Raw genomic sequence first — 16,143 nt, 5'->3', positions numbered from 1 at the left:
CTGCAGGCCACACTCTTCCCTCCGCAGCCCAGGATTCAGTTGGCCCTCGCGGCCACAAGAGCACAGTGTTTGCTCATTGTCATTTTGTTGTCCACCAGGACCCCCAGATCCTTTTCTTCAGAGCTTGGCTCCAGCAGGCCCACCCCTAACCTGTATTGGTGCCTGACATTCTTCTTCCCCAGGTGCAGGATCCTACACTTTTCCTTGTTGAACCTCATGAGGTTCTTCCTTGCCCAGTTCTCCAGCCTGTTCAGATCTCACTGGATGGCAGCACGAATATGCCTGTCCAGATCTCGCTGGATGGCAGCACGAATTGGTGTGTGAGGGCAAGAGGTGGCAAAAATTATTTTACTGGAAATCTTTGGGGGAGATGGCTTTTTATTTAGTACATCTGCTAACCAAATGTCCGGTGCACTCACCGTGACTAAAGCAGCATTTCAAACCTGCAGGGCTGCTGAATATTGATAGAGAAAAGTAGTTGCAATGCCTAAGTTATGCATGGGAGTAGACAGCTAGATTATCACACCCAGGAAGCCTACATAGACAAGCTGCAGTATTTTGTTACTGAAGTTTATGGAGGTGGGAGTGAGTAGGAGATGTAGGACTGTGCCTCTGAATCCTGGTTTCTCAGTTCAGTGTGTCAAAAGAACCAGCTGTTGAAGTTACTGGTATTGCAGAGGCTACACACAGTCAGAGCTCTGGAGCCTGAGAGGATTGTGAGGTGAAAATCCCTTTACTCATCTACTCATGACTTCCAGTACCCAAAGACGAGGAGGGTTCAGTGAGAAGGAGATTTTTGTCCCTCATTAAAAATAAGTATTTGGAAACGTGGGTTGTCTATAAAAATTGCTGTGAAATAGGCTGGGATTGCTTCTGCAGGCCCATTGTACGTCACAACTAGGTCATAGTCAGTGGCACAATATGCTGTAATTGTCATTATCTACTTTTAAGAGCTTCCTTTATGTGACTGGAGCTTGTTTCATCTGCAACTGTGAACGTACTCTCACAGAAATATAGGAATATATGGTGAGATCTACAGCCTTACAGTCAGACCTCCAGCTGGGGTTTTAGTTCTGCTTTCGTGATTTTTAAACCTTCTCCTGGTTGTTAGCATTTTATCTGATCTTTTCCTGCTGCAGCAATCTTGGGCATAAATCAAGTGTGTCAGATCAATTGCTTTGATAAAGAGTGTAAAGCCAGCGTGGCCAGGAGGCTAGATTTCCCATACATTGCAGGACCTGCCTGACGTTTTATCTACCATATTCTGGTTTTATGAGGATAGGATAGAGTGTAAATAGCTTCATGTGGAGTATAATGAGCAGAACTTGGCGTTTTGAGTTCACTTTGATGGAGTTATTTGTGATTGAAACTAAACCCGTATTTCGATTTCTTCTTATAAGCAGTAGGGTTTTTTTGTTTCTCTTTACGTAATTATCCCTTGATGAATTAAACATATCAAATGTATTTGGTGGTGCCTAGGTTTTCCAGAAGGAGCTGGGCAAAAGAACAAGCAGTGTCCAGGCTCTGAAGCGCTCTGCCAGGGAGCTGATAGAAGGCAGCCGTGATGACTCTTCCTGGGTCAAAGTCCAAATGCAGGAGCTGAGCACTCGCTGGGAGAAAGTCTGTGCCTTGTCAGTCTCCAAGCAAACACGACTGGAACAAGCTCTTCGGCAGGTAAAGGAGTACTACATGTATTTTATGAGAAGCAGAGAAAATATCTTGCCGTCGAGCTGCCAGAAATTTAATTTCATTTTCACTTCACGTCGCTCAATTTAATTTAATTTAATTTGAAATACTAACTTTCTTGCTCATGCATTGCTTACCTTGTCTCCGTCCCTTCACCACAGCACATAAATAATGCCTCTTAGCATTTATTATTGCTGTTATTATTAGTCTATACCACAAATGCAAAGCAAATGTTTCAAAGACCTTACCATCTAAGGCAATCACTGAAGTTAACAGTCAAGCGTGAAGGGTGATTGGAACTATGCTCCCTTCACAGGAAGCTGGAGATTGTAATCATATTTATGCCCTTTGTGCCTTATTGGAAAGAAGTACATTTGTGTACTGAAAACTTGTTTACATTGGCACAACTACAGTGCACGGTGAAGTATGTTGTGAAAAAAATGGGGTTGTGCTGAGCACGCCCAGGAGCTAGAACAGTGTGTGTGTGTCAGTGTTGGCTGGTATTGATCCCCAACAACCAGGATGTGCAGCTCTATGGAGATACACTACCTTGGGCTGATGCTAGGATGGGGCTCCTGCAATAGCCATGTGTCCACTGAGTACAAAATTCCAGCCCTGCTCTTCCCCATGATTGTCCAGCTCTCTGGGCTCTCAGCAGGCACAATCCTGAGCTACCTCAAACGCTCATTGTGTCTGAATATGGCTGTGCCCAAAGGTGGAACTTTGTTTCTCCAGACATAAAAGGGTCAGTAACCAACGGGCTGTCGATTAATTTTGCTTAGCCAGTGATTTAGGCTGTGCAGAAAATACAGTTCTCATCTCTCCAGCTGGTCCATGAAAGCACCTCCTGTGTAATTTGTCAGCATAAAGACATGACATTCTCAACTGAGCTGCAAATACGCTATAAATCAGATGCCTAAAAGCATGAATAGGCTTTTAGGCTTCCTATAATTTTGGGGGAAGCATGAGATATTTTTACAGTTATGAAAATGTAGTACTGTATATCATTGACTTTTTAATGGAAAGTTAATGTGCCAGTACTGCTGCGTGATTAATGACTCCAAATGTGGGCTCGGTCTCCTCGTGTAAGCTGCAGTGTGTCTGTCAGATCCTCTCATGACTGACCCTGACTTCTTGTGTTTTAACAGGCAGAAGAGTTCCACTCTGTTGTCCATGTCCTTCTGGCGTGGCAGGCAGAGGCAGAGCAGGCTCTTCGTTGCCACGGGGTCCTTCCAGATGATGAAGAGGCCTTGGTTGCGCTGATAGAGCAGCACAGGGTAAGCAAGAAAATGAAGGGGATCCTCTTCCTTCTGACAGGCTGGTGAGAGGGTAGAGTAAAGGAAAGGAGGCAGAGTCTATCCCATAGAATCACAGAATCACAGAATCTTGGTGGTTGGAAGGGACCTTGGAGATCATCGAGTCCAACCACAAAAAAAAAACCCAACCAAAAAAACCCCCAAGCACAAACAAACAAAAAAACCACCACAAGAACAACAAACCCAAAATCACCACCCACCAACTAAACCCCACAACCCCACACACAACACCCCACCACAAACCAATAATCTTGGGCACTAGAGCATGCCCTGAAGAGCCACGTCTACACGTTTCTTCAATACTTCCAGGGAAGGTGACTCCACCCCCTCCCTGGGCAGGCTGTTCCAGTGCCTGACCACTCTTTCAGTAAAGTAATTCTTCCTAATATCTAATCTGAATCTCCCCTGCTGCAGCTTCATACCATTCCCTCTGCTCCTGTCATTATTCCTTTGGGAGAAGAGGCCAACCCCCACCTCTCTACAGCCTCCTTTCAGGTAGAGGGCAATGAGGGCTCCCCTCAGCCTCCTCTTCTCCAAACTAAGCATGCCCAGGTCCCTCAGCCTCTCCTCATAGGCTGTGTTCTCCAGACCCCTCGCCAGCTTGGTGGCTCTCCTCTGGACACGCTCCAGCACTCCATGTAGTCATATCCAGCATCCAGTGTTTGTTTGTGCAACCATTTTTATAGTGAAGCTAGAAATTTAATGGGGTTGACAGTTTGGTGCCCGTGCTGGAGTTGTTTGACTTCTCTTGGCTTACTGAGAATAGAATGGGCCTTGAGAAAGTTGCTGTAAACACATTTAGAGACAGATGCAAACCCCTCTGTGGAGTATATTTTCAGAAATTATAAGACAGACTGCCACAGTAGCAAAAGTATACGTGTCATCTTAGCACTGTTGAGCAAAACCAGCATATACTTTTGTTTCAAGGTCACTTGTAAGTGTCAGCAGGATGATGTTATCATCCATTAACCTTCTGTCATGGTGGAACAGCGTGCTGTCGTACCTCACACGCCTTAGGTACTGAAATACTGCAGTGCCATAGGTATTGCAGATACTACATTAGAGAGCAGCAAACTACTTTGCACTAATTAAATGGGAAAATGCCTGAGGAGCACAGAAGTCATATCTTCTCTCTCCAAACAGGAGGGTACAAACATGCACATTTAAGCCCCTGCAAAATTCTTCTTGTAAGTGCAGTAGAAATAGTACAAATAATACAGTGCCCACGCTGTTACAGAACAAATTGTAAGAGTAATGGAATTGTTCATCATTGCTCTGAAGAAAGTTGTAGCAGAACTTAGGAAATGGAGAGGGGAAAAGCATCCTGTTTAAATTGAGTTTGGGAATATTGTTACACAGAGGAGTACATGCAGGGTATGACTGTGTAATGGTTCTTAACTAAGGAGTTTTCAAGGTACTCAGACTGCAATGTTTTGGAGAAGTTTTCAGATTTAATTTTAGGGCCCTGGAAAGTGGGTGCTGTTCTTTAGCTGGCAACTGTCTGAATGCATCAGCATGTGCTGACTAATGTTGGCAGTAGCAACCTGCTGTCTCCAATGCAGTTAAATTTGGCTTTAGCTGCCTTTCCATGTGCTTCATCAGTTCCCTTTTATTTAATTTTTTGCTCTTCTGAATACAGAGAACTATCTGAATGAAATCTTAGGTCCAACTGAAATCACTAGGAAAAAAAAAAACCCACCTTAAATCTCTGCCACTGCAATGTAGATTGATTAACAAAATATTTCTGTACAACAGCTCAAAATTGTGCTGCCAAAGTTGAAGCATAACTTGGAACCTCAAGCTAAAGCAAAGTTTGAGAAACCTTGTCCAGCTGGGGAGAATAATCTCTAGCTCAAGACAACCACCCTCTGTGTTAGATGTGGCCATACTGTACTTAAATTTTTTTTAGTAGGCTTTAGAAGATGTGCATCCAACCACGTTTACTTTTTAAAGGCCAAATAATAAAAATACAGCGATTGTCAAGCTAAGAAAGATTGTGGCACTGCTGCCTTAACACTCAATAAGCACATACAGCAAAATCTTCCTTGAACGAGTGGTCTCTCTTCTTATGCTTGTAACATTAGCTTTCAGGAAGAAACTAAAAAGAAAGAAGGGGACATGTAATATGTAATATTAGTTTTAAACACCATGTCCGTATTATAATGCTCCAATATTAATATAAAAAAAGTATGACTGACATTTATATAAATATGAAATGTATCTTCCTTTTGTCACTAAGATTCTTGTGAAATAGTTTTAATGCATTTGTATCCAGCTACATGTTGAAAGGTTTCTTTAGGACGATATTTTATCCAAATGGTCCGACTTTATGCCCATTACAGATTTTCTTTTCTTGAATACTGCACGTGATTTAATGAATTCTGCTGTCTCAGGCAGAGATGTTTCTGTCCCTTGCCCTCCTCTCTGGGCACTGAGGTGTGGTAGGTTAATGCACTGCTTTAGTTAATGAGGAGCATCCCATCTCCTCTCTTGTCGATGTGTCTGTATCACTGCATGGCCATGGAGTCTGATTCAATTGGTATCTTTTACTGAGGAAAAGCTTAATACACTGGAAGTAGTTTGTCATAGATTTAGATTTTGAGATATTCCAGTACAGTTGTGCAGGGAAAACAACGTTGTTTTCTGTTTTCCTCCTGGCCCTGGCTTATTTTGGTAATCTCTCACTACAGCCCACATCAACTTTTCCAAAACCATTTTGAACTGAAATATTGTAAGAACTCGCACGTTTTCATGAGAGCAGGACCACTATTGTGATGGGGTCTTAGACTCTGACATTAATTTAAGCTTAAGTCAAAATCAGTTAGTGATGAATCTCTTTTAATATACAGCTTACCTTTTCCAGGCTTTTAGAACTATACAGAAGAGGTTGTTTCTTTTACACTTTTATTTCATAATAGCTTCATATTTACTTTGTATAAGTACAGGATAATGTCATCATGAAGAGTTTTAGAATCTGTTTTTACAATGCTTTAGTGATTTTGAATTTTCTAGGATCTGAATTGGCTGATCTTTAATTTCTGGGATCTGAAATAGCCCTTTGTGGGTGGAGAGAGGAAGAGTTAAACTTTCAGAGACACAGTTCCATTTTGTAGCCCAATTAAAGATGTAAAAATATAACAAAGAATTCCACTAGGCACTGGGAGATGCTGGCAGTTCCAGTTAAGGGCGCTTACAAAGATACACAGACACAACATTTAGATGTAACAAAAAAAGGCAGAATAGTAAAACCATTGTGGCAATAATAATTAAAATAAAGAAATACAAACTGTAGAAAAGATGGGACAAGTCCTTCAGATTTTTTGTTGTTCCCCTCCACACCCAGTTCTGGTCCTGCCACCCTTTCCTCTGCTAGACTCCCTGGGAACATCAATGGCTATGACTTCAGATGTCCAAAGCTGTAAACATCCTTCTGCTTTTACAAGATTTTTCCCCCATGGCAGTGCCTCTGAAAACAGCTGGTTAATTAGCAGTCTCTGTCCCTCTGCTTGCTGTGTCTCCCCTTCAGCAGCTGAGTTTTCACATTTGTGTTAGTTTAGTAGAGCTGCTCCTGAAGTCCTCCATCATCTTGTCTGAGCATGTAATTATAGTTGGACGTTTCCAGCCTCTGCTAGGAGCTTGGTAGTTTATTATGAAGAATTACTGTAACTGACAGACAATCCAAGTCAGCTGAAATGTTGCCAATAATGATTCTAACCCTCATATAGTTGATGTACAGCACTTCTAAAATCCTATGATTTTCTGTCTTTTTTTTTTTAACAAGGGCGTGTGTCTTTCAAGTATTTACAATATGGTGGGCTTTTAAGGAGTGAGAAACTGGGATAGAGATTTTAGAGCTTCGCTTAGTACTTTATGTGGAATAGGGTTTTTAGACATTCTTAACTTTTCTCAGACAAATTAAACGTGCTTCTTGGAAGATGAACCTGCTTAGTACTTTATGTGGAATAGGGTTTTTAGACATTCTTAACTTTTCTCAGACAAATTAAACGTGCTGCTTGGAAGTTGACCCCCTTTGCACAGTAGAGAGGCTTGCGACCTTCCCAGCCTACGCACTCAGTTTTCTCTTGCAAATTTTGTCAAGATCTAATTGAAATTATTACCTGTGGTTCAGGAATTTATGAAGAAGATGGAAGAAAAAAAGGCAGAAGTGAATAAAGCAACAAGTATGGGAGAAGCCATCCTAGCTATCTGCCACCCAGACTCCATCACCACCATTAAGAACTGGATAACAATCATCAGAGCCAGGTTTGAAGAGGTCAGTATATGTCAAGCCATCTTCATTGCAGCAGTCTGTCTTCCATTGAAACGTGGCTGACAACTACCATGGTCGTTACACTGGGAGGAAATGATCCAGCTGTTGAGAACTAAACATTTAAAATACCCACAGTGATGTATGTGAATACCAGCCGTGCTTCCCTAGGTTTTATTTTAAAACTTAGAGGGCTTTAAGAACTAAAGCAGATGGTCAAAGCTTCTTTGTTTGTATGTATTAAAGAAAATACTGCCTGACGCTTCCCATGTGAAGAAAGCTAATAGTTTCTAGGGAGAAATGTGAAAGTTGCAAAGCAAAGCAAATGCACAGCAAACTTGAAGCATTTTCTAATTGCATTAGGGAGGATTTCAGTCCTACATATTCCTGATCTAGAAGATTTCCAAATGATTAAAGTAGGTTTCTGAGGGTGCTAAGGTGGTATTCTCGTTGTATATGAAGCTTAAAGAAAAACAAAACTCTGGTGTTAGCAAAGTATGGCTTCAGGAATGCCCAGGAGGAAGACAGTCACTAAATTCTCCGTGATTCACTAACTTACAGATATTGTTTTTAAAAAGTTCATAATATGTTGCCTGATTTTCCTACTTACTGCATTTAACAGCACTTAATCATGAACATCTGTGGAAAAAATGTGGTGTTGAACTGGGAATTCTAGTCAGCTAGCACCTTTAGTGATCAGCCACTGTATCTAGCACATTTGACAATCAAACATCACTAGGGCTGGGAGGAAACTCTGGGTTTACAGTTAGCAGAGCAATTTTAAATGTATTTTAAGAATTTCAGATGTGGACATACTCATGTATTGGTTCTTTTACCAAGGTCTTGGTATGGGCTAAACAACATCAGCAGAGGCTGGCAGGAGCTCTGGCTGGACTTATCGCCAACCAGGAATTGCTGGAATCCTTGCTCTCCTGGTTGCAGTGGGCTGAGACTACACTTACTGAAAAAGATAAAGAGGTTATCCCCCAGGAGATTGACGAGGTTAAAGCACTTATTGCAGAACATCAGGTAAGGCATGTTGAGTGACACGTGTCCTGCACATTCCACAAATAGTGCTCTGTCTCAGCTGGGCTTTGTAATCAATTGTGAATCGCTTTAGCTCTTTCCTCTCCTAATAATTGAATCCCTTTTCAGGTACTCGGTTGTGTGTTTTGTATGTGTGTGTAGTTTGTTGAGGTTAAAAATTAAAAATAAAAGATTCAGTGCCCCATTGTTCTAAAAGCAAGCCTACAACTCCCCAGAAGAACAAGGATAATAATAAAAAAACTCCACCTGAAACGCCTGATAGTGCTACTGCCTGAGAACTAGTGTTACAGTGTGGCTTTAATGACTTGATTTCCAAAACATCTTCATGAAGTGCCAGAGGGAGCTGCTGATGCAGTGAATGCCCACAGGCTTACCCCAGCTTGTGAGACTTCTCTTAAGGAAAGGCTGTCTCACTTCTCTTACCTGCACTCTGGACAGCAAGGAACACCTGAGGACCAAGAGTCAAAATCCCGTTGGACATCACCTCACCATACACAGTGAATAAAGGAGTTTGACAGACTGTTTTCTAGATTTAGTCTTCCTTTAACAGCCAGGCCATAGTGGTCTTAAAAGCTCATAGCACCCATTTTTCTACCTACAGAACCTTTATCTGTGTCTTTTTTTTATAAGAGTCTTTCTGTGCCATTCTTGTAACTTTGGTCTTTTGCTATTGTGTGCTTTTCTTACCTGTGGTCACTTTTGTGTATTGTTAATTAAAACCACCTCTATCTGATTGCAGACGTTCGTGGAGGAAATGACCAGAAAACAACCTGATGTGGATAAATTTACAAAGACCTATAAAAGAAAGGCAGTTGAACCCACTCCTGTACAGTCTCATATCCCTGTCCTTGATAAGGGGAGAGCGGGAAGTAAGTAATGAAATATTTTGGGACAGGTCACACACACCATTGCTCTATCTATAAAGATAACAGACTACTAATAATCTAAAAGGTTTGATTAGTTTATAGTGAAACAGAGTGAAATTCTTTTAGATTTTTCTAATTATCTCTCATTTTTCATTGTGAGGAAATTTCTCGTAGCAGACTTGTACTTTTAAATTTTGTCCTGTACTTCTTATCTCTCATTTTTCATTGTGAGGAAATTTCTTGTAGCAGATTTGTATTTTTAAATTTTGTCCTGTACTTCTTGGAATACCTATTTTTAAAGCATGCAGCCTTTCGGGTGCTGTTAAACTTCCAAGAATGTGCACTTGCTGAGGCTTTGCAAATCTACCGTTATCTCAAAGTGTGAACAACTTCTTTTACACAAAGATGTAGAGGCAAAATTTGCTCTTAGATCTACGAGTTGATACGGATCCAGTTAGAAAGTGCGTTCAGTGAAGTTGAATGGAAAGTGAATCATCAAGTGAGGAAATTGCTTTTTGTATTTTTAGATGTACTCGCCCATTGTACTTTTTACTTACCCCTACATGGAACCTGCTTCTAAAATCAGGTTGTTTACTGTGAGGTTTGCAAAGATTGTGTTTAAGCTGTGCAGCTCCACTAGTGCAGCCACTGCTGCCTGCTTCTGGCTACACAATTTAACCACCATGTGGTCCTTTCCCAGCGATGGTAAAAAATAAAAACCCCATTACATGGAACCATATCAACCTTTCCCAGCGATGGTAAAAAATAAAAACAAAAAATCCCATTAAATGGAACCATATCGGTGAGGTTTGCAAAGATTTTATTTAAGCTGTGCAGCTCCACTAGTGCAGCCACTGCTGCCTGCTTCTGGCTACACAAAAGATGCTTTGACCACCATGTGGTCCTTTCCCAGCGATGGTAAAAAATAAAAACCCCATTACATGGAACCATATCAAGGTGTGGGCTCATTATTTGGGACAGGAGGGAGTAGTTTTAGGAAGGTCAAGTGCCCTTCATGTGAATGTTTTGTTTGAACTGGGTGAGACTTAGACTTTTTGTCATGTTTTAACAGGAAAGCGTTCCCCGACACCAGGCATCTACCTGTCAGCAGCCCCCACGCAGATCGAAACCAAGAACCCACGGGTAAACCTGCTGGTCAGCAAATGGCAGCAAGTCTGGCTTCTGGCCTTGGAAAGGAGGAGAAAACTTAATGATGCTTTGGACAGACTTGAAGAGGTCAGAAAAGGAATATACATACCCATTGCATAATTTTGTTTACCCTAGATTAAATCGTAAATGAGGAGTATTAACATGTTTAAAATGCTTATATAGGTCCTCAAAGAAGCAATTATTGAAAAGAACGCAGGTGGTATCTCTGACATGGATTTTCTAGATTGATTGATTTCAACTGAAAAAGTTCTTTCTCTTTTTTATTAAGCTGAGAGAATTTGCCAACTTTGATTTTGATATTTGGAGGAAAAAATACATGCGATGGATGAACCATAAGAAGTCTCGTGTGATGGACTTCTTTAGGAGGATTGATAAAGATCAGGATGGAAAGATAACAAGACAGGAATTTATTGATGGAATTCTTTCTTCAAGTAAGTTTTAAAATTGAACTTACAGTCAAACTTGGAACAAACATCTTATGATGTCTTACTGTCTCTATAGTGTACTCTATGCAGCTTATTGTGCTACAAGGTCACAGATTTCCTTTTTGAAATCAATAATTGTGATTAGTCTAAACTATAATTATTTTACTTTAAAGTATTTCTAGATTCTGGGAACTCTTTCTAGTTCTTTTGCCTTGTGAATCAAATTACAAATGTTACATTATATTATTGGCTAATTAATAGTTTACTGTACTCAGATTGTCATTTCTACAGTACACTAACCACTTCAACAGTTACATTTCATTGATTAGTCAGAACAATAAACAATAAAACAAAAAAACCTATAGATAATTTCCAAAACCAGATCATATGATCATATGATTCTTATTAAAGATAAATTTGCATTAATATAATCACTATGTTTATGCATCGCTGTTTTGCATGTATTGACAGAAGTTGATGAAAAAACCCCGATACAACCAAGAGGTTAAACAGCTTACTCGTTTTACTCAGTTGGTATCAACTTGTTATAACTACTAAATACTCATGGTTTAATCTCTGTTCACCATCTTGAAATTTTCTTCAGCCATTTCATAGGGAATCTGTTTGGGTTAATGTTCTGCTGCCGTGAGCTGGAGCTGAAGAAGGATTTCACAAAACATTGTGCCTGTCTCTGCAGTGGGAAGGCCTTGCATTCCAGATTTAATTAGCAGTGAAATTCTTGCTTGACCTTTCCTCACTAACAATTTATCTTGTTAATCTGTGGTATTTTATGCACTTTGAAGGTCAAAATATTAAAAAAAAAATTTACGTGTATCTTACAGTTTAATTTGCGTCCTTACTTCTCTCTCTCTCTTCAAGCCACACTATGATCTACAATTTAATCCAATATCGAGGTAACATTGGAGATCCAGATTGTTTGGGTTTTTTTTTCAGAAAGATTCCTTCACTCTTTTCAATATCCTTGGTTTTTTTTATAAGGATTGTCTGTCACCTAGTGCCTAAAAAACTTTAAATGTATGTGATAAAGCCTTTCGCTGTAATGGCATGGAAAAGCCAAAAAATATAGCTTTTGTTGTTGTCTTTGTCTTACAGAATTCCCAACTAGCCGACTTGAAATGAGTGCAGTTGCAGACATTTTTGATAGAGATGGTGATGGATATATTGACTATTATGAATTTGTAGCAGCTCTTCATCCAAACAAGGATGCTTACAAGCCTCTCACTGATGCTGACAAAATTGAGGATGAGGTACATTCTCTATTTTCTTAGATTACACTCTATTCTGCTCAGGTCATGTTCTTTGATAATTAATTTTATTTTCACTCCTATATAATTTGAAGTTTACCAGTTACATAAATATTTAGAATTGTGGTATTTGCAGTAAAGTAATCATCCAGTTGTGTTTTTTTGCAGGTAACAAGGCAGGTAGCTAAATGTAAATGTGCAAAGCGGTTTCAAGTGGAACAGATTGGGGATAACAAGTACAGGGTAAGTCCTCTGGGGACCTTCTGAGTTCTTTCAGATTAAAGATTCTTTGGATGACATGGTTATGCAAAGGATTAGGCTATATTAATTCACAGGAATTTTGTATGACAATTATATATTTTCTTACTTTACGCTTGTCTAAATTTTATGGGGTTTTTTCTTGTTAGAACATACAGGAAAATGCTGCTGTTTGTATTTATTTTCACTGAAACTGCTGAAACTGTTTTCAATATATGGGAACTTTTAAAAGCTAACTGTATGCATACATACATACACACATGCATACATACATTAAAACAGCTCCTTAAAAGCCAATATTTTTGCCTGGATACCCGACATGTTTAAACTGTAGCTGGTTTTCTATTAGTTTTGTAAAAACAGTGATATTTTCCCATGGTATTATGTTGTACTTTAAAAATCTTTTACCAAAGTGCATTCAGTCCCTTTTATCCTCCCTTGTCATTTTATCAGAGCACACTGTTCCTTCTGAAGAAGTACAAGAAATGTGCTGGATATCTGCAGAACGCTTTTAGATGGCAGAAAAATAAATATCACATTGTAGAGAAAGATCTGCTACCCCTAGATTCAATAACCAGAACAATTTCAGATGACATACTCTCAATATTTGGCTAAGAGAGTTTACTAAATACTTGTAGATGATTTGAAGAGATCACAAAAACAGCAATGGGAAGGAAACAAAGGCCTTGAATATTTCCCAATATTCAGTCTCCGGATGGCTAGCTACCTGCTCGTCTCTGAAGTAGATACTTTATTTAGAATGTCTAATGTGTTAGTTTGCATGTGTTCTAGAGTCATATAGAGAATTTCCTGTAAACTAATCGTGTCTTTCTTCCATTTTTCATTTCTTATCAGTTCTTCCTGGGAAATCAGGTATAAACCAGTGGAATGTGTTATGACGTTTCTTTTTTTTTTTTTTTTTTCCCTTTTTTCCTCCCCCCTTTCTTTCTAATGCATAGTGATTTAAGCTTGCAATGGTCAGTCTTCTTGCCATCCTTTCATCCTCAGCTAATTCATTGCTGCTCAGCTGCAGTATTTCTTTACATGCTATGGAACATTCATTGTCTCAGGGTCCCTCCTCTTCAGTCCCTCACCTGCTTTCTTTGGCCATTTTCCTCATTGAGGAGATTACTTTTGAAGGAACCAATAATGATCAGCAGCAATTCCCATTGTAAAAAATCATGAGCATTTCAACTGCAATTTAGAATTACTGTTATTTTACCAGTTTTCAGTTTTGTAGCGGAACGCTTCAACATTCTGTGTTGCCTTTTTTTTAGGCTGTCAGATTAAAGGCTAATCACAGTAAACAGCAAATTAGGCAAAAAATTTTCTGAAAAAAAAGAATTCCTGTACAGTCAAGCAGAGTGATTAAGAACCTCGCTGATTGTTGAGATTTTATACGCTAACGTGCTGAATCATAAAATACGTATTTTGGAAATAGGCCAATTAAACTTGCTGTTCCAGTTTAGACTATTCCCTCTCCCAAAGTGTTTTCAGAAGAGCTCTGACAGGTCTAGAATGTATTTGAGCTGTGTTTAAGAATACTTTTTTGTCAGTTGAGTCATCAGTGAGTCGTACACCTCCCGTACAGGGAGGGTATGCTACCCACTGCTCACTTATTCCTGTGGTACACACTGATAGATAGACAGCTTCTTAAATTTCAAATCATGCTTGCCTGGTGAGAATGGAAATACTTTACACAAACCAGACACCATTAGTATCTTATTCATGCTCTTACAAAGGCAGTAATATGTATAATCCATGTTGAAAATGCTGGTGTTAGCAGCAATAGCCATTTTAAATCTAGAGATGTTAAAAGTGTAGATGGATTCTTATTTATTGGCAAAGCCTGTTGAAGTATAGAAGAATGCACAAAGAGCAGTGGATAATCTTACCACATGCCTCAAGCAATATATTTAAGTAATAATTTAAAGTGTTTTCCACATGTCTAGAACAAGCCTCTATTTCAAAAAGACTATTTGAAATTATGTTCATCCTCTTATCTGCCATCTGTACTTCCAGATCTGGGAAAAATGCAGCATTTTTTGAGAGCATCCAACTCTCAACTGGTGCAGAACAGCATCCTGGTAAAAATCACCTCCAGCAAGTTGGCTGAGGCTTCTCTAGTGACAGTGATGTTATATGGCTATTGTCAAGAACAGGCCTTTTTGGAGCTTAAACTAGACATCTTTTACATTATTATTTTTTACATCTGGTGATTTGAAACAATGGTAAATATTGTTAAAAGGAAAGTTGGTATCCAGGCTATTTTAAGCAGGAAATGGACTGAGTTAAAATGCCTTGGTGGCTACCTGTGTTGTTTTCCAGGAGCCACACAGCCTCAACTAACCACAGCCTAGGTAGGCAGTTTCCAAAGGATACTGTGTCTGACCCTTGGTATAGTTGCCTGATGGAGTCTAACTGAAGAATTAAGCTGGAATGGGGAAAAAAAACAAAAAAAAGAAAAAAGATAGTATATTTAGAACCTCTAGAAAAAATTCTCTATAGAAACAAGCCAATGAAAATAAACAGCATCAATTTGGATGCCATTTCCTTTATTAACTTTGATCTACATATGTAAAATGGCTCTTTGTTCAGCACATATTGAATGCATTATTAAAAAGCCCTTAAAAACAATGCTCATGTGAATGTTCTTACTTATAACAAAAAAAATTATTATTGAATTAAGCAGCAAGGTTTGCTTTTGTTTGGTTCCTAAAAGTAATATTCCTTTAAACTTATTCTCTCTTCTTGGCTTAAGTAGTACCAAGGCACTAAAGTCATTTAACAAGTAGGGAGCACGTTTGTGTGGTTTGCATTTAAAGCATTTCAGTCCCCTCACTGGAGCAAGTAGGTACAGTTGAATTGTGGCCAGCCTTCTCCAAGGGGCAAAGATTGTCCCAAAGAGCTGTATTTGACTCCCGTTGGTTTCAGGGAGCGCTCTGCGAAAGCGCTACACTTGGCCTGATGATCCACTATCTAAATATTTATATTTAGTGACATTGGCTAAAAAGCACTGAATTCTTCTGGTTAATTTTCATAAGATCGTGGGGTCGACATCTGGGTCGTGTTTTCTTTGGTCCGGGTTTGAACGGAGATACTGCATACAGATTTTGTTATACAGGTTTCAGGAGCAAAACATACATTAGGCCTGCCATCAGCCCAAAGGAGGAGTGGGCTGCTACAAGAATTCGTTTGAAACAGGTTTTTGTGCATATCTGAATTGTGAAGAACCTTGATGTGTAGAGAGGAGTGACAGTTTATAGCAAAGGAAAGTAAGCAGGTCCAGAGAGGTAATTCTTCCACTTTGCTCTGGTGAGACCTCACCTGGAGTGCTGTGTGCAGGTCTGGAGCCCTCAACATAAGAAGGACATGGACCTGATGGAGAGGGTCCAGAGGAGGGCCACGAGGATGATCATGGGGATGGAGCACCTCTGCTACGAGGACAGGCTGAGGGAGCTGGGGTTGTTCAGCCTGAAGAAGAGGAGGCTCCAGGGAGACCTAATAGCAGCCTTCCAGTACCTGAAGGGGCTACAGGAAGGCTGGGGAGAACCTGTTTAGAAAGGCCTGCAGTGACAGGACGAGGGGAAATGGCTTCAAGCTGGAGGGGAACAGATTTAGATTGGAGATTAGGAGAGGGTTCTTCACTGTGAGGGTGGTGGAGCACTGGAACAGGTTGCCCAGGGAGGTGGTTGAGGCCCCATCCCTGGAGATATTCAAGGTGAGGCTCGACGAGGCCCTGGGCAACCTGGTCTAGTTGGGGGTGTCCCTGCTGACTGCGGGGAGGTCGGACTAGATGGCCTTTGGAGGTCCCTTCCGGCCTGGGCAATTCTATGATTCTAT

At 40.1% G+C, this 16,143-nt stretch overlaps 1 protein-coding gene across 1 annotated transcript in view; it reads left to right on the top strand.

Moving 5' to 3' along the window:
• Window positions 1–16,143, top strand: part of LOC106891813 (dystonin-like) — an 89,875-nt gene that overhangs the window by 45,172 nt on the left and 28,560 nt on the right. Inside the window, exons 27-36 of the mRNA XM_014948587.1 lie at window positions 1,480–1,674; window positions 2,835–2,963; window positions 7,132–7,275; window positions 8,110–8,298; window positions 9,056–9,185; window positions 10,255–10,418; window positions 10,621–10,783; window positions 11,891–12,045; window positions 12,211–12,285; window positions 13,156–13,173. Of these exons, the coding sequence (XP_014804073.1) occupies window positions 1,480–1,674; window positions 2,835–2,963; window positions 7,132–7,275; window positions 8,110–8,298; window positions 9,056–9,185; window positions 10,255–10,418; window positions 10,621–10,783; window positions 11,891–12,045; window positions 12,211–12,285; window positions 13,156–13,173 (1,362 nt within the window). The remainder of the gene's footprint in view (window positions 1–1,479; window positions 1,675–2,834; window positions 2,964–7,131; window positions 7,276–8,109; window positions 8,299–9,055; window positions 9,186–10,254; window positions 10,419–10,620; window positions 10,784–11,890; window positions 12,046–12,210; window positions 12,286–13,155; window positions 13,174–16,143) is intronic.

The sequence above is a fragment of the Calidris pugnax genome, unplaced genomic scaffold (assembly GCF_001431845.1).
Source record: "Calidris pugnax isolate Ruff unplaced genomic scaffold, ASM143184v1 scaffold163, whole genome shotgun sequence".
Taxonomy (NCBI): domain Eukaryota; kingdom Metazoa; phylum Chordata; class Aves; order Charadriiformes; family Scolopacidae; genus Calidris; species Calidris pugnax.
Note: the sequence above shows the minus strand (reverse complement) of the source record. Positions and strands in the feature narration are given on the sequence as shown.